Source organism: Condylura cristata, unplaced genomic scaffold (genome assembly GCF_000260355.1).
Source record: "Condylura cristata isolate star-nosed mole 26May11 unplaced genomic scaffold, ConCri1.0 scaffold00033, whole genome shotgun sequence".
Lineage (NCBI taxonomy): Eukaryota > Metazoa > Chordata > Mammalia > Eulipotyphla > Talpidae > Condylura > Condylura cristata.
In genome coordinates this window covers 16,242,000-16,259,702 of record NW_004567134.1, presented here as the reverse complement: position 1 = coordinate 16,259,702, position 17,703 = coordinate 16,242,000, and the positions used below count along the sequence as shown (strand labels likewise).

General features: G+C 60.1%; 1 protein-coding gene across 1 annotated transcript in view; it reads left to right on the top strand.

Moving 5' to 3' along the window:
* The window catches only part of TATDN2 (TatD DNase domain containing 2), an 18,580-nt gene extending 883 nt beyond the window's left edge, over positions 1 to 17,697 (top strand). Inside the window, exons 2-8 of the mRNA XM_012732085.1 lie at positions 8 to 243; positions 5,461 to 6,018; positions 9,548 to 10,426; positions 14,453 to 14,580; positions 15,657 to 15,840; positions 16,252 to 16,425; positions 16,586 to 17,697. Of these exons, the coding sequence (XP_012587539.1) occupies positions 8 to 243; positions 5,461 to 6,018; positions 9,548 to 10,426; positions 14,453 to 14,580; positions 15,657 to 15,840; positions 16,252 to 16,392 (2,126 nt within the window). The 3' untranslated portion in view covers positions 16,393 to 16,425; positions 16,586 to 17,697. The remainder of the gene's footprint in view (positions 1 to 7; positions 244 to 5,460; positions 6,019 to 9,547; positions 10,427 to 14,452; positions 14,581 to 15,656; positions 15,841 to 16,251; positions 16,426 to 16,585) is intronic.
* Positions 17,698 to 17,703: the final 6 nt, after the last annotated feature.

The following is a 17,703-nucleotide window of genomic DNA, read 5'->3' as shown; positions in this document are numbered from 1 at the left end:
CTGAGAGCCCGGAAGGACGACGATGTGGCCTGCCCGCCGAGGGTGCCCTGGGGCCGCGCTCGCCGCCGAAGTTCCTCCTCCTCCTCGCATTCCTCGGGCCCGGGCGTGGGCGGGGCCGCCTCCAAAGACGGCCTGACCCGGAGCGCGCAGGGGTGCCTGTCCTCGGGGGGATCCCCCCTGCACCCTGCCAGCCCCTCTGCCGAAGAAATGGCTTCTCCAGAGGAGGAAGCCTGCAGCCTTAAGGTAGGTGGGCGCCGCGCCTCGCTGGCGACCCGGGGTGCCCCTTCCACGTGGCCTGAGGGGTCCGCCCGGGGATTTTGGTGGCCATGCGAGAGAACAGAAAATCGGGACCTTTTTAGCTCTCTGGGCTTCCCGGAGGTCTACTTGGGGCCAGCCCAGAGCACCCAAGCGGTGACCTGTACTTCTGCTGTTTTCCAGCTTGGGGGCACTTTGGAACAATCTGGAATGTTTTAAGGCCATCGCGTCTGGTCCCAACCTGATTTAATAGGGCTGGGGTGTGCTCGCGGCCTCCCAGCTGTTAGCGGCCTCTGGCCTTTGCAGGTGTGGAGGTGGGTGAATCATTCCCGCAGAAGGTGGACAGAAGGTGGATGGTCAGCTCCGGGGACACAGTTCTTCTGGTCGTAGTGGGAGGACACGTGCCCTTGTTCTTCGGCCCATTCTGACTCAGAATTTGCTTTTTGGTGTGGGTTCTAGCCCGTTGGGTTTTGTATGGGGGCTGGGGAGAAGTGTTGGGGTGGAGGTTAAACTAATTCAGTGCCCTCGTGGGGCCGGGGGGTTCTCAACACTCGGGCAGGCCCAGAATGCTTCGAGAGCAGGTGTGCCATGGCCACCTCCTTTTATGCTGACTTTCGCTTCAAAGAGTTGTTTCCTTTCCTTTCTGGGGAGGGAAAGTCAACACAGGCCTAGTTTGCACCAGGCCTTTTCTGGCTTCTTGGGAGTGTCCAGTGAACAAAGATCCCCGCGCTCTGCGTTTGCATCAGGCTGGGGGCCTGTTCTAAAGTGGAGTGTGTGTGTGTGTGTGTGTGTGTGTGTGTGTGTGTGTGTGTGTGAGATGAGTTGTCCCTAGGGAAAGTTATTTTAGCAAAAGCAGTAAAAACAGGCCCTCCAGAAAGCAGGTTTGTCTTTAAGGCTTGGCTCCGCGGCTTCTCGTGTGGACAGAGCTGAGGCGGTCTCGGCTCTTCGTCCTGGGAACCTTAACGAAGTGCCTCGTTCTTTTCCCATACGGACTTACAGAATTTCTGTATAGAAATGTGGGCTGTTTTCTTTTGGATTTTTTTTCTATTGGAAAGGGCTATCTTTGGCTGCATAAGTGAGGTAAATGTGGGACTTTGTTTCTATACTTTGGTCTTGTGCATCTGGGCAGGCCATTAAGTGGTGTCTGTCGGTTGAACCCAACCTACATGGTTATTACAGGTAGAAGCAGGAGCGGCGGGAAACTTAAATCTGCCCAGCCTGGGGGTGTGCTGGGACTTCTGGGAGGCAGTTTACGGCTTGAGGTGTCCCTGGAATGCTGGCAGGGACCCACCTCGGGCCAGGTGAGCCTAGAGAGAGAGTTTGTTCCTCCAAGTCACCTGTAGGGAGTCGTCTGAACCCCTCTGGCACAGGTTTGGGCTCCCCAGCACTAGGGGGTCCCCGTGTGTGAACATTCTGCCGGCTCTCCGGCCCGGAGATGACTTCTGGAAGGGCCGGGAAACGCCCCAGGCAGCCTCATGGTGCTCTGGCCCGGCAAAGCCTGGAGCGGGGGCTGCGGAGGCGGCCAGTGCTGTGAGGCTCTAGCCGGCTGGGCGCTGGTCTCAGCCCGAGCGTTGGCACTGCAGTGGGCAGGCGGGCTTGCGCCTAGATCACTCGCGTCGGGCGAGGACTGTTGCGGTGGTGGCCAGCGTCCGCCGCGCAGCACTCGGCCTGCTGGTTCGAAGGCGGCAAATCCTGCTCTCCCTGGGGTGGGGGTGGGGAACCGCCACTGAAGCGCATGGCCTAAAGCTAAGGACAGCGCCTCGGAGTTGCCTGTGCTGCCACTGTCAGTGCGGGGCGACCTGTACGTCCGGTGACAGAGTGCCCCTCCCTCAGCCGCACTTTCCCCTTGCTCTGCAGCCCTGTGCAGGCCGGTCCGGGAAGCCCCAGGCCCCGCGGCCAGCAGCCGCTCACCCTCACCGGGTGTGTCCTCCTGGGCCCTCCCAGCCCTCGTGCCCTTCTGCGCCTGCTCGAGAACGCGGCGACCCCCACACCTCCCAGCCTGGCAGCTTGGGCTGCAGCTTCCTCCGCTGGGGGCTGTGTCCTCACTTGGTGGGAGGCGCCAGAAGGCCCCACCAGACCACCGCCTCAGCCTCGGCGGCTGCCGTAGCCGTGCGCGACCCGCGGTGGCCCTGCTAGCCGGCCTTTGGGAGCCCTGGGTTCCCGTGGGCAGGGCGGCGCCCGCCGCCTGGAGCTCCAGCCCGCTGAGGCGTTCCCACCTCCTGACCTCCGTCTACCCCAGGCGGCGGGCGCGCCTCTCCGCTGGGTCAGGCGGTCTGTCCCTCACTCCTGGCCGCTGGGCCGCGCGTCTGCGTGACCGTGGCTGGCCGAGCGGGGCTGCGGGTGTGACTGCTCAGCCTGCTGTGTTCCGTGCTTGCGTCCTGGGTTTCCAGGACTGTGGGGTCTGAGGCTGGCCGTGGCCCTTGGCGTCTTGCGGGGTTGCTCGCTATGTAAAAGAGGGTGCGGTGGTCGCTCCTGGAGAGACCGCGGGCAGCGCGGCCTCTCTGCCGGGTGGGAGAATGCTGGTTCAAGGCCAAGTGCAGCCTGCAAGGTGCTTACAGTAGTGAAAAACGGGCACTCTTGTTATAAATAGATGCCTCAGCCTCAGGCCTCTACCTTGAACTCAAGATTTGAGTGACTCCTCCCTTTCCCGCTTTCCTTTTTAAAATTTAGTCATTTGTGTAGAAGAACTGGGGTGCAGGGGTGAGAGGATTCACGAGAGACTGGGTGGGGAGCAGAGCATGCAGTTGTGGGCTGCAGGGAGATAGGAGAGGTCTGCCACGCCATGTGGGTCACTCCCTGGCCGGGGATTGAACTCAGGCCTTCGTGGTGGAAACCCTGTGACGTAGCCCCTAGGCCACTAGGGAGGTGTCCCCCATTCTCCACTTTCTACCGCAGTCCCCACTGTTGAGGCCTGGCGGTGTTTTTCTCCCTGGCACTTGGCCTTCTCTAGCACGGCTTCTTGAGTTTCCTCCCCCACCCCAGCGGGCACAGCTGGTGCGCCCTCACGCGCAAACCCAGACGTGCCTGCTGCCACACAGCAGGGCTAGCAAGTGCCTGCTGAAGGGGTGAAGCGAGAAGCGCTGTTTGCTTGGACAGCTGGGATCTGTCAGTAGTTGGCTGCAGAAAGGAGTTGGGGGCCCTTCGAGAGGCCAGTGTGTCTGTCTCCAGCCCCACAGGGGAGTTTGGGACCCTACAGGGGGAGCGGCAGAGCTGAGACGGCACAGGCGTGCAGGCCTTGGCTGGCGGGGTGGAGCTGGGGAGAGAAGTGCCCGGGGAAGCTGCAGCTGCGTCCTGCAGGGCAGCCCAGGGAGATGTCACCTGTGTGCTTTTAAAATTTCGTAAATTTATTTTCCTTGTTGCTAATTTTGGAGAGTATTTGATTCCTCCCCACAGGGTTGGGCCCCGTGGCTCTCCCATCAGCAGGGCACCTGCGACCCGTCCCCCCTCACCCCCCCCCGCCCGCTGTGTGCGCGGATCTGTGGCCCACTTGCTAGCTAGTTTTGTTCAAGGGTAATTTTAAAACTTTCTAGATTCTCTTAAATATGGAAAGGTAAGCAGTGTAGACTTTTGAGTCAAATGTCATTAGAAATTCAGTAAGTCAGAAAATGCAGAGATTCAAAACAAAAGCAGCAGCCTCGTTTCCTGGTCACCTGCCAGGTAACAGCTGCCAATTATTTAAGGACTTACAGGGAGAAAACAGGGCTTTGCTAATATCTACATATGCCAAAGGTTTAATGATTTTTTTTTTTTTTTGGTTTACTTCCCTGGTTTAGTGATTTTTTTAAAAAAATGTGTGTGCTATGTGCTTTTGGAGAAAAGCAAAATTGGAACAGTGGAAGAACCATACAAATTAGGCGTTTGAGCCTGTTTTCCTCCTTACTCCGAGACAGTCCGTGAGCAGCGGTTTGGCCCGACCCTTGTTGCAAAGACACTCCTGTCGGGCATGTTTTCGTTTCTGATCGCTAGAAACCATTAGCTGTCATCAAGTCTGTTAATGTGGATACTACAGATGAATAAATGGGTTTCGTTTATGTTTCGCCACCACCACTCCGTGCCCCTTCTCCCTGTCTCCCTCCCCGTCCCTCGTGGTGTTTATTAATGTCGGCTAGTTTGTAAGTATTTAGTTCGGCAAGTCGTCTGTGATGTAAATGTCCAGTATTTTTGTCTTTCCGACATGAAACACTACACGCAGTTCCCTTAGACTCCCTCCATCTCGCTGTAAATGGCTGTATCATCTTTCCAGTGTAAAAGTTCCATCTTATTTTTTTCCTTTCTCCTCCTGTCTGTCTGAAATGTGGGGTAGCCCGCGCTCCTTGCTCTTTCCTCTGCATGCATAGCTGGGCGATAAGGGACCTCACTTTTTCTGGAAGCTGTCTCGGAGCTGGTCTGTCCACTTCATTCAGCCATCCCTCCGCCAGACATCTTTTGGGGTAAACTCTGTTTTTCCTCAGTATAGGGAAATGATTAACCAGCGTGGAGGCTGGGCAGCGGTGAAGCCAGGTCATAGTCGGGGAGGTTTGGGACTTTGGGGCAAGATTTACTGGCGCTCTTAGACCCTGCTAGATCAGACTGGATCTGGCTTGACAGTGGATTAACACTCTTGCTTTTTCATGGTGGACTCTGGAATGAGTGGGTGTGGAGGAGAAAAGAAAGGGGCCGGGACTCCCCCTGCATCTTGGAGGAGATACAGGGCCGGGGCGTCATGGGCATCTCGGTTGGTCTGGTGTGGTCTCTGGAGATGAGACATCTTTACCAAGGGTGATTTGGGGGAAGGAGAGGTCCCTGCAGAGAGCTCCGGGGAGGCTTGGACCCCTGCAGTCATGCCTCAGCACTCAGGGCGCAGGGAGAGTCCTCCCTGAGCCCAGCGGCTGGGGCTGGGGACTCTCCAGCGTGAAAACCCTGAGCTTCTCTGTCTGAGTGTCCTGAATGTGCAGCAGCGCTGGCCCTCAAGGGGAGGGAGTCTGGTGTCTTAGCTGCTCATCCGTCACTGCAGTGCCCCACTGTGGGGGCGCTGGCAGGACTGAGACTCCGCAGCAGTGCAGCCTGGGCCGGGGGGGGGGGGCAGAGAGAGAATCGCCATCTTAACCCCCGTCACTTTCCCTTCCGTGGTGGGGTCACCCTGATCGCTCATTCCATGTATGAAATCACCCTTGGCATCTCGCCCTTAGATCCTTTGAAAAGTTCTGTGTTTTTTTTTTTTTTCAGGTTAATTCCAAAGACAGTTCTCGAAACTCCATGAACTCTGAATTTGCGGCTGAAGCTGAGGGTCAGAATGATACTACTGAAGAGTCGAGCAAGGCCCAGAAAAAGAAGAGGGATAGACTTCGAGACCAAGGCTCTACGATGATCTACCTGAAGGCCATCCAGGGCATCTTGGGCAAGTCCATGCCGGCCAGGAAGGGAGAGGCTGCCTCTCAGGCAAAACCGAGCGCGGGAGTGCGCCCTGGCAGAACGGAAGGGCCTTCCAGGCGTGTGGCTGCTCCTCAGAGGGAGCAGGAGCAGGAGAAGGAGCGGGAGAAGGAGCGGGAGCGGGAGAGGAAGGAGCAGCAGGAGCAGGAGCAGGAGCAAGGGACGGCTTCGGAGGTGGGAGCCTCGGAGGCGCCTGTGGGCGAGAAGAGCTGCTTCGGGGACAGGAGAGTGGTGATCGACCCACAGGGGGCGCCCAGTGAGGAGCCTCTGGGTGACCGGAGGACGGTCATTGACAAGTGCTCGCCCCCCCTGGAGTTTGTGGATGACCCTGCCCCTCTTGCAGAAAGCCGAAAGGTGAGTGGGCCTCACCCCCTCTGGGGTTTTCAGTTCTCTGGCTAAGCGTGTCTGGTCCCCCGCCTGGCCCCACGTCCCGTATCTGACCAGCATCTCCCAGACCAGGCCCCCCCGAGGAGAGTCGGTGCTTCTCTGACGAGCTTGCGGCTCCCCGACACGGGACACTAAGGGCCGTGCTTGTGCTCCGGGTTCGCGTTCCAGGGCATGGTTTGCCGCTCTGACAGGTCACGGTGACTGTCCCAGCACAGCTTCCATCCTGAGAGATGGCTGCCGGGCAGGCCACTCGCACCGACCCCCAGCCGGGAGGAGGGAAGATGGACGCGCTCTCGCCCCCTCTCGGCTCATTCGGAGGCGGCTTTCTTCGCCTTCCCTGCTCACTTTGTCCGCGTGTCGTTACCCGACCCACGGGTGTCTTTCACATGTCTTCGGTGTCGCTAGAGATACTTAGGGGTCATACTTAGAGATACATCAACCTCTTGATGAGAACCCGAGAGTCTGACTCGGTGGGTGGGGGGGGCGGGGTCCTGGGGTGGGTGTCTTTAAACAAGCGACCCTGAGGCTCGGGTGGGCTCGGGTGGGCGTGGGGAAGCAGCAGACACCTGCCCTTCACCTGCCCTTCATCTGGCTGGAGTTGACCTTGCATTGCTCCTGCTTCAGCTTTGTGTTATGGAGGCTTAAGACATTTATGAAATGGACCCGCACGCCTATCCGTTAGTATTTTGGGTCTGTGTCTGAGAGACCTTCAGAAGCCAGGACATCTGCTTGCGAGAGACCCGGCCACTGTCCTGTCTCAGAGTGTCCCGCAGCTGAGACTTTGCTGGCGGGTGTGGGGTGCTCCGAATCTGTGTGCTGCTGTCCCGGGACGCTTTACCCCGCGTTCCGACCGCATGCAGGCGTTTGTTGTCTCAGAAGGTGCGTTTTCGGGACCGTCACTGTGGCGCTGCCGATGTGTTATTTAGTGTGGAGCCTGGGTCTGTGTGGCCTGCTCCTGCCCCCTGGCCATTGCTGCAAGTTTCTCCAGCATTTGCCAGTGGACTTTATGGATAAACACTTTGGTTTTTCGAAACCACCGCAGTGCTCTTCATAGGCTTGTTTGAAATGAGCGCCAGGCCCTCCGGAGGCGCAGCGGGTCAGGGCGCAGCACTGCCAGTGCGCGCAGCTGCTTCAGTGCGCGCTCCATGCCCGCCCCGAAGCTGACCCGCACGGCCCGCAGACCTCTCCGGTCTCCCCGCTGCTCCCCAAACAGAGGGTGCTTTGTTGGTCGGCCTGTTCTGCTCCCCGCTCTGTCTCTGGTGACCCTCTCACCGTCCCTGCACCGCTGGCCTGCACCCCAGTTCTGTATGCATCAATAAAATCTTTAAAAAAAACTTTTAAAAAATAATATGATAAAGTGAGCTCCAACACTTAAAACTCATCCGCAGGGGACTAGTGATTCAGTTCGTTGCATTTCTTTGCCTCCCCCCATGGTTGAGGGCTGTTTAGCCTTTAGCATTGTCTGTCTTCCTCCGACAGGAGAGGACACCACTCTGAGGGTAGTTTAGAAAATAACTTAAAATATTCTATAGAATTTTCAAACAAATTCCAAGTCAGCAGTGGCGGAAGGACCCCAGGAGCCCGCCACCGTGACCGAGGCTCACTTTCCAGGTGTGCTGTGACTGGCCTCATCCTGCACTGGGGATTAGCTACCGGGGGAGGGGGGGCAGGAAGCCTGGAGCTGGAGAGTGCAGAACAGGAAGTTCAGAGTTACCAGTGCTATGTCCTTTTGGATACGTTTCCTTAGAAATGTCCAAGTTTATGGGGTTCTACAGGCCCTTGTCAATTGACAAAAATATCTTTAGGGACCTTATTTGGATTCTACATTCTTCTTGATTCTACTGACCACTGGATTTGTGTAAATGTTGTGTTGGGGACTCTGACATCAGAGAAAATTCTCTAGGGATTCAATACATTAATCTTTGCAATATGATTAAAATATCCACACCCCAGAAAATAAAGGTTCCAAATGAAGAGATTCCAGATCCTTTGAATAAATGAGGCAAATCAAAGGAAAAAGTGAAAAAAAAAAAATGTCCAAGTTTAGGCCCTCCCTGGTGGCGCAGCGGGTTAAAGCGCAGCACTGAGAAGCTAAAGCCACTTCCGCATGAGTTCGATCCCCGCCTGCCCTGGAGGTGACCACAGGGCGCGGCAGACCTCTCCTGACCCGCCCGCTGCTCCCCTCAGCAGTGTGCTTCTGTTCTGCTCCCCACTGTCTCTGGGGAATCCTCTCACCCTCCGCATCTCTGCCCTGTACCCCAGTCTGTATGAATAAATAAATCTTTAAAAAAAAAAAAAAAGAAATGTCCAAGTTTAGTCTGGACAGTAGAATGCAGAATTTTGGTTCACTTTAAGGAGGTAATCAGTTTACCCATACTGCTTTCGTAGCGGGCTTTTGAAAGCCTGTCATGTGCAGCGTAAGCCTTACGCCAAGCCTGCAGCAGCCTCTCCAGCCGCTGGTGCTGCGCCAGCAGAGGAAGCAGGGGCTGCTCGTCTTTCTTCCTGAAGTTGAGTCTGTGCTTCCGAGTTCTCAAAGCTGAGCTGCTCAGAGTGACGTGCAGAATGAAGTTCTGAATTCTTGGCCTCGCTGGGGCCTGCCGACTCGCAGCGTCCGCGTGTCCGAGCGCCCGCAGTGTCTGGGTGGCAGGCCCTCGTTACTCTGTACTTCAGGAAGGTCCCCAGTTGCCTCTGATGTGCGCTGAGGTCAGGAGCCGCTCGCCCCTTGGCTACACACTCTCGTGCCACCAACATTCGCGAGCATGCGCTGCCTGGCGTGGCGTTCGGGGACATCGGCGAAGAAAATAAAATTCCCTGACCTCCTGGAATTCAAGTTCTAGCAGGGCTGAGTTACTGTTGCTCGGTTACCGCGTGACCTCAGTAGCGCTTTATTCCGCGAGTCAGGGATTCAGAGAGGCAGAGACTGGCCAGCTCTTGCTTGGAGGGTTCTTATGGGGACCCATCTAGGCACTGGGGGGCTGCGGTCTGACAAGGCTGCTCGACTGCGGTGCTCAGGCCCACACCTTCCCCTCCGCTGCACGGGCCTTGGGGTGTCTGGCTTCTCCCGGGGAGCAGGCTGCAAGCCAGTGTCCCCTGCTCCTCCCTCGGTTACAGTGAGCTCCTAGCTGGCTTGGTGGGGGTGGCGGCCACGGTCCCGCCTCTGGACGGCAGGCCAGGGCCAAGCCTTTGTGGACACACTGTTGACTGCATTTTGAGTGCCTTGGGGACAGGGCGGCAGAGGTGAGAGCTTGGCCTCTGCTGGTCCAACGCCCACAGTGTGCTCGAGATGCTCCTGCCCCTCTGAACGAGGGGAGCGTGGGGCAGGCACCCCTGCAGGGCGTCAGGGCCCCCAGTGACAAGCTTATTCCTGGACCTGTGTAGCGGGCCCCTGGCCCACTTTGTGGGGGCTCAGAGGAAGCCCGGGGTAAGGTGAGGTGATGTCCAAGCTGTGCTGTGCTGTGCCCGCCTCCGGGACCTGACCGCCCTTGTCTCCCCGCAGGCTGAGGGCAGGGAGGTGGTGATGGAGCGCTCCTCCTCCGGCAGTGACTGGTCCGACGTGGACGAGCTCGCCACAGTCCGCTTCTCCCAGGAGGAGCCCGTCTCGCTGAAAGTCTCCACAGTTCCGGAGCCTTCTGCCTTCGCCACTGACTACGTCATGTACCCGGCCCATCTGTACAGCAGCCCGTGGTGCGACTACCCCAGCTACTGGGCCAGCGGCGCCAAGGCCTCCGGCTACCCCGGCGGGGGCGGGGGCAGCAAGGACACGCCGCAGGCTGGCAGGGGCAGCCGGGGCCCCCGGAGCGACTGCTCCCCCAGCTCCGCCGCGAGCTCCCGGAGCACCGCCAGAGACCCGGAGGGGGCGGAGGAAGGCCGCTCCCAGAACTCGCGGGCCTTTCGCTTCTCCAGAAGGTCGGAAGAGGTCAAGGAAAAGAGAACATTCCGGGAGGAGCCCGCCCCGCGTCCCTGTGGCGGGTATGCCTCCAGCGCCCGGCTGAGGGGCCGCCGGGAGCCAGGCCCGGAGGAGGGGTTCATCGACACCCACTGTCACCTGGATATGCTCTACTCCAAGCTGTCGTTCAAGGGGACCTTCACCAAGTTCAGGAAGGTTTACAGCAGCTCCTTCCCCAAGGAATTCCAGGGCTGCATCTCCGACTTCTGTGACCCCCGGACACTCACAGACTGTCTGTGGGAGGAGCTGCTGAAGGAGGATCTGGTCTGGGGGGCCTTCGGCTGCCACCCTCACTTTGCACGCTACTACAGCGAGAGTCAAGAGAGAAATCTGTTGCAAGCCCTGCGGCACCCCAAGGCGGTGGCGTTTGGGGAGATGGGCCTGGATTACTCGTACAAGTGCACCACGCCCGTCCCGGAACAGCACAAGGTAACGGCGGCCGCGGTGGCCGTGAGCGGGGTTTCTCCCTCGGGGCTGGACCTTAACGTTGCTGAAGGTTTCGTCTGCCCGGTTGGGGCTGTGGGAGGCATTTGTCAAACGCTTTGGGCTCCTGCTTTTCAGCCGCGCGCTCGGTGGGTGACGGGTCCCGGGTGACGGGTACCGCGTGACGGCGGACGGCCAGCGAGAAAAGGCGAAAGCTTTTGTTTCCCTTCCTTCTTGGGAAGCAGCAATTGAGTGTGTCTGAGTAAACAGTATTTCCTGATGTTGAAAGTGAACACGCCCACTACCAGATACTGGGAAAATACAAAAAAAGTCGCTAAAGATTTGTTTATTCATGCATACAAGAACTGGGGTACAGCCCAAAGGGGTGTCTGTGTGGGGGGTTTCAGAGGATTCACCAGAGACAGAGTGGGAAACAGCACAGGTAGACTGAGACAGCTGAGGGCAGCAGCAGACGGACAGGAGAGGCCTGCCAGCCCGTGGGCCCCTCCCTGGCTGTGGGGGAACTCGGTGCTGCACTGACTGTGGACAGGGAGGCCCCCCAAATAATATTTTTTTATTTAAAATATAAAGCGCATTTCCCATCCACCAGGGGTCTGAGTGTCACCGTCTTGAGGGCTTTGCTGCCCAGCGTGCTCCTGGCCGAGACGGCCGGCGGTTGCTGCGCTAAAGCGGGCGTAAGCGGGCGTTGCCGGTGTGGGCGGGGCAGGACGCCGTGAGTGTGTCCAGGGCTGTCTTCTGGCTGGGGTCTGGGCCTGCTGCCCGGTCTCCAGGCCGTGGAGCCGGATCCCTGCTGCCCTGGCGCCCTGGGGTCAGAGGAAGCAGGCGTCTTCTAGAGTCAGTGTTTCAAATTTCCTTTGACCAGTGGGAGAAGATTCACAGAGGTCCCAGGCGCTGCACATACCTCGGGGCCAGAGTCCGGCTGGCGTGCAGCCGTGGGCCGGCAGCTGTGCAGTCTGAGGCTCTTCGGGGTGGTATGCTGGCCCGGCGGCCTGTGTGTGCCTGTGGGAGGGTTTGCCTGGGCTGTGTGCGGCAGGCGGGTGGTCTTTACTCGGGGCTGTGCTCACTTTTCTCGCCACGGGTCTGCTGGGAGCGGCGTTTCTCTGCAGAGCTGGGGCTCCGCACCCAGCAGCAGCCTGCTAGCGTTCATTTTCCCCGCGAGGACAGGGGCGCTTGTGATGCTGGCCGAGGCGGCAGCTAAGGCCCTGAGCCCGACTCGGGCAGGCGTCCGGGGACCGACGTTCAGGTCTGCTTTCGCGGCCGCCGGCTGCGGCTCAGGGCGGGCATGGTCCGGAAAGAGGAGCGGCTCAGAGATGCGTTTTCCGAGGCGATGGCAGGTGGAGAGCTGTTTACCGAGTGCCCACTGTTGCCAGCAAACGTGCCAGGTCCTTCCCGGCACCTCTTCCCCGTCCCGGGCGGGCGCCGAGGCCGCCGCAGGCAGACTGAGCCGGAGCGACAGCACCGCTGGTGGAACCTTGACGCGGGACCTGGCGCGAGGACCGGTAGACGGCGGCTGAGGGTGGTGCCCTCAGCGCCCCGCAGTGATGGCGAAGGGCCGCGGCCTGGGTCGGGCCTGCCGCCTGTGGGCAGGGGACGGGACGGAGGGGCAGCGGTGTCGCTTTCCTCTGGGTGGCGGGGCTGCTGGTGATTCCGGACTGGCGGAGCGCCTGGTGACGCGCTCGGCATAGGTGACGCGTTTGGGCTTTTAACAAGAGGAAGTAAATTGCGGGGGGCGGAGGGCGGCGTTGCTTGCAGCTGAGGGAGATGAGGATTATTTCTGTAGAGGACTGGACTGTGAGTCCTGGCGCCAGCCTGACGTTGGGCGCCGAACGGAGAGATGGGCACTGGTCCTGTGCCTTTGGGGTTCAGTGCCCGAGGCAGAGAGCTGGCAGGCCCTTCGCCTGCCCCGCTGAGCGTTCTCTCCTGCCAAGAGAGCAGTTGACCAAGGAGGAGCACGCGTGGCCAAGAGGGGGTGCCGGCCGGCTCGTGTCGGGGAGCTGGTGTCCGTTACCTGGTGTTGCCAGAGCGCTGGGCAGTAGAGAAAAGAAGAATTGGGGGAAATAGGAGCCGGCTGGCGCCAGCATGCTCCTGCTTGTCTGTGTGCTCGTGGCCGGCACCTGTTTAACCTGCCAGGCGGCTCGGGGCCGGCCTGCCGCTGGCGAGATGCCGGGAGTCTGGGGCCGCACAGCGAGGACAGGGAGGACAGGGGTGTCCTGCCGGCGGCGCTGCGGCCTTTGGTGCTTGACTGCAGTCAGTGGCCGGGGTGATGAGTAGGCGAGAGCTGCCCGCCCCCAGGGGAGGCCGACTCGCTGCGCTGCGGAATCCCCGGGAATGAGACTCAGCGGGAGCGGGCTTCTGCAGACGAAGAGAGCAGGCTAGAGAGTAGTTATTAGCCGGGTGACTGATTTGCGCACTTCATTCACTCCTCGTTTCAGCCGGTGCCTGACGAGACAGATGCTCTGAGCTCTCCCCGCGCAGGTCTGCTAATGGTGGTTTCTTCTTCCATCGTAACATTTAAAAACTTTGAGACTTCACAAAGCGTTATGAATGGTGGATGACTTATGAGCACCTGTCACAGAATCAAGGAATGTGTGTTGTATGCAATTTCTTTTAATTAGGAATTTTTTCCCCCTTAAAAACCCATTTTGGAGGTTTTCCCCCCCACTTTTGAGAATGTTCCCGTCTCATTCCTACACTTGGAAAAACACATTTTTTTTCTATTAAACATTTTTATTTTCTTGCATTTTCCTTTTTTTTTTTAAAGATTTTTAAAATCAGTTTCTTTGTTTTCCTCCCCCAGCTTTTACTTATTTATTTTAATATATAAGTTTGTTTTTACATCATTTCGTGCCTTTTCCATCTCAGTCGTCATCCCCGTGGGCTTCCCATCACCGAATCACCATAGTCCAGTGCACTCCCCCCATTTTGATCCCATTCCCCACTCCACCCCCACAGAATGTCTCAGGTATATGGCTGTTCCTCATTATCATTATTTTCTCTCCGTGGAAAAACACACTTTTAACAGCTGTGTACTATTTTGCCCCAAGCTCTCATTGTTTTAAACACCACAGGGAATACTCTAGAAGCAGGAAGTAAGAATTGGATTGGAACCTTATGCTGCGGTCAGGCCCGGAGGGCAGCTGAGCACTTGGCGAGGCCAGCTGGCTCGGTGCCCTGGAGTAGCCCGGTCACGTCAGCGTTGGTTGGGTGGGTGCTGTGGTGAGAAAGCGTTAGACTTGACCGGTGATTCTCCAGCGTCACCCGAGTACAAAGACCGAGATCACCCCCCTTCTGATGTAAGAGTGCACCCCAGGCACGTCCCACAGCTGAAAAGACCGCGTCCTGACCGCGCACCGTGTTTCAGCTAAGTCGGTTGTGGGTGAGGAGCGAACGCCTTGCTTTAACCTGGCCTTGCTAGGGGAGGCGTTCAGGGGTCTGTGTCTTCTGGTGGCGGCAGCTGCAGGCGCCCGGTTGAGGACGCAGTGTCTGTCGCTGTGGGTCTCGTCTGGCTGGGCCCGGGTCGGGGAAGCAAGTTGCAGAGAGCAGCTGTAGTGTTTGCGCTCTCGGCAAACATGAGCTGAGAGCCGGGCACTGTGCTGGGACGGCAGTGAATGAGGAGGCGGGAGCCGCCACGGTGTCCCCAGGGGCCGCTCCCCCACCGCCCTGCGGCTGCCTAGGAAAGGGGGTGGGAGGTGGGTGCCTCTGGCGAGCGGAAGTAGAGACGGGGATAGGGAGGGCAGCTTGTGCCTTGCTCTTGAGGCCCCCGCCCCGAAACTCCAGTCAGCACCGCCTGGTGGTGGCTGTGGGGGGCCTGCAGCCGCCAAGCGCCCTCGCTGTCTGCGCTTGCCTGACGGGCACGGTACCTGCGCGGGTGCTCGCGAGGAGAGGGCTCCGGGCCCCGGCGGCGGGGTAGCCGGTGTCGCAGCTCTGAGGCTGGGGGGCGCCCGTTGGGCTGGTGTCCCCAGGGCTCTGGCGCCGGCTGTGTGCTTCTGTGTGATGTGACTTCTCTTCCAGGTGTTTGAGAGGCAGCTGCAGCTGGCCGTGTCTCTGCGGAAGCCCTTGGTGATCCACTGCCGAGAAGCCGACGAAGACCTGCTGGACATCATGAAGAGACGTGTGCCCTCGGACTACAAGATCCATAGGTTAGGAGGCTGGGCGGCGGGCGGCGGGCGGCGGGCGAGCGCGCCCCAGCCCGGACGCAGCGCACGGCCTGAGGCTGTCCCTGTGTCTCGCGTGAGGATTAGGGGACCCGCCTGCAGCTTCTGCCACGTGACCGTTTTTTACTTGTGAAACGGCAGCTGCGAGTCTTTGGAGTTCCTGCTCTGAGTAATGAAGGAAGTGGGGGGCTCTCAGGGTCTGGTCCTAAGCGTCTGGCCGGCTGTTGATTTGGGGAGAGGCTACCCTGGAGTCCAGTGAACACCCCAGGGCACTTGAAAGAAGATTTTCTTTATTAGAAAGCTCATCTCTGCAGAGCTGGCATCAAGGCGCAGGGTGTGCTTTCTTGGGGTGTCGAGCGTGGGGTGCCTGTCGGGGCGTTGCTCAGCTCAGGAGCAGTCTGGAGGGGCTGTGGGTGACCGAGCCAGCTGGTGACTTCCTGATGAGAGCGTGGCGCTGGCTGGACGTCAGGTGTAGGGGCCCAGGGGGACCCCGAGGCTGGCTGCAAAGCGGTTGGGGTGGAGCCGGGCTGGGGCCCGGGGCGGGGGGTGGCGCAGAGGGTGTGGGGCTGCCAGCCGGCCTCCGGCCTCCACCCTCGCAGCGCCCCGCCCTTGTCTGGGGCTGCGCACTGCAGGTGACGCTCCCCGTTGCTCCTCAGGCTGGTTGGCCCTTTCTTGCTTTGGGGGTAACATTTAAGCAGATCTGCCGGGCGTCAGGTGGACGAGGCAGCCGGACCCTGGGCCCTTCAGGGGGTCAGCCGTGCGCGTGGCACTCAGATCGCAAGCGGGGCCAGGGGGCGGCAGGGAAGTTGGCCTGCAGTCCTGGCGCCTTAGTTTTGGCTTTCTTCCCCGTTGACGCCTGGACGAGGTTGCGGGGGCGGCCCGGCCTCCTCCCGCCTCTGCCGCGGCCGGCTGGCCTTGCCATCGGAGAGGCCCGCTTGCCCGGGCCTTTCCCTCTGAGGCGGCGGCGCATCCCTGGGGGCGGAGCCGGGAGCTAGCTCACGGGAGGGACGCGCCTCCAGGCCTGGCGCGGGCGAGGCCCTGACGAGCGCCCTCTCGCCCAGGCACTGCTTCACTGGCAGCTACCCGGTCATCGCGCCCCTGCTGGAGCACTTCCCCAACATGTCGGTGGGCTTCACGGCCGTCCTGACCTACTCCTCCGCCTGGGAGGCCCGGGAAGCCCTGAGACAGATCCCGCTGGAGAGGATCATTGTGGAGACGGACGCGCCCTACTTCCTGCCTCGACAGGTAGGCGAGTCTTCAGGCGCGCGCAGGCTGGGGCGGGCGGGCGGTGGGTGGTCACCCTGACAGGGATGGCAGGGCCAGAGCCCCAGTGACGGCCAGGCCCCAGCCTCGGCCATGTAGGTGTCTCCTCGTGTGGCTCTGCAGAAGCGAAGGTCTAGGGGGCTGAGAAGCTGAAGGGTAACCACTCTCTTCCAGGCAGTGCAAAGCCCTACCCTGTAGAGGGTAGTCCAAGGAAGCGTGGGACCCTGCTCACCCAGAGCCCCCATGACTAGGACTCTCCCTGCACCTGCAGGTAAAGGGGTCTCTACAGGGCAGCCCCAAAGAGGTCCTTGCTGGGGCAGGGCTGGGTGGGGCGCGCCGTGTGACGGCTGTGCGCAGGAGGCACAGCGATGTCTGATGCTTGGTGTCTTCCAGGTTCCCAGAAGCCTTTGCCAGTACGCCCACCCGGGCCTGGCCCTGCACACCGTTCGCGAGATTGCCAGGGTCAAAGATCTGCCGCTCTCCCGGACCTTGGCCGCCCTGCGCGAGAACACCAGCCGCCTCTACAATCTTTAAGCCGAGGGGGAGCAGGCGGGAGTCTCCAGAAAGGTCAGATGGTTCAGATTTCACCTTTTTAAACGTTAGGGCAAACTGTCTTTCGCTGCCTTTTCTGAATGTAGAGCGTGTCAGCCTAGGGCGAGCGTGAAGTCTGATGTGTCTCAAGTGAACGTGGTCTGGAACCTTCTTCCTTTTTCTTCTTAATCCTCAGGACGCCCGGGGGTCTGTCAAGCACGGGCTGAACTCGGACTGTGCCTGTGTCCGGGTCCAGGATGTGTCTGGAGAGCCCATCGGAACTAGGAAACTGTGCCTTTAGGGCGTCTGCGTCTGACCGGCGGGCAGGGTGCGGGCAGGGCTGAGGCTGGCCGGGCCTGCCTGGGCGGAGGCGGCGGCAGCTGCCAGCGGGCGCGCGGCCGTGGGCCCTTCGCTGCCGTGTGCGGAGCAGCCTGGACACAGTCGCCCTCCTGTGCGCACGCGGCTTGGTTCCGGCTCACAGTTCTAAAAAAGACCTTCCACGTGGGAAGTCTCCCGAGGGACGTTCGCTGGTGTCGTGCCTCTGCGGTTGATCTTACTGCACCCCGAGGTCACCCCCTTCCTTCCTTGGACGACGCTTCGCTGTGCCCCCCGGCGGCGGGACTGCGCTCGGTCGTCCTGCCCCGTGCCGGCGGCCGAGGGGCGGGCGCGCCCCACCCGTGCCGGGAGTCCTGGCGGATGGAGGTTCAGGACTGACGGGGTGTTCAAGGAAGAGGCCCCAAAGACGTTCTCCCACTTCCGATGCCCCCATGGCCACAGCTCCTGGTGATAAGCGGACAGAGGTCTGTGAGCAGCAGAAGCCGCCTGCTTTCGGGGGACCCAGCTGCCCTTTGCTGCATTTTTACCGCTTCTCAACGCTGGAGCAGAAATACTCGTGTTTCGCCCGTCCAGCGGCCCCGGTCGCGAGGCGGCCGGCCCAGTGGTCTGCAGCTCCGGGCCGCCGGGCCTGTGCCGCGAGAGCGTCTGTGTCTCCTGGCCGTGGCCGCCCAGCTCTGCTGGTCTGGGCCTCGCGAAGGCGCCTTCCCTACAGGCCCTGGACTGAGCGGGGCGGGGTCAGCGTGAGCGCCGCGCCCCTTGACCGCCGCAGGGGGACGGACGCCCAGTTCTCGTCCGTTTCTTGGAAGCAGCTGCTTAGACCGCAGAGCCCAGCGCCTCGGCCGGTTGCGGGGTGTGGAGGCCCGTGGCCCCACCCGCTGCTTCCATCCTGCCTCTGGTGCGCCATTGGGTGTTTGCCTTGTGCCTCAAGTTTCCCAGTGTGGGGAGTCGGGGCGCCTGTTCTCCCTGGAAGGGGTGGGG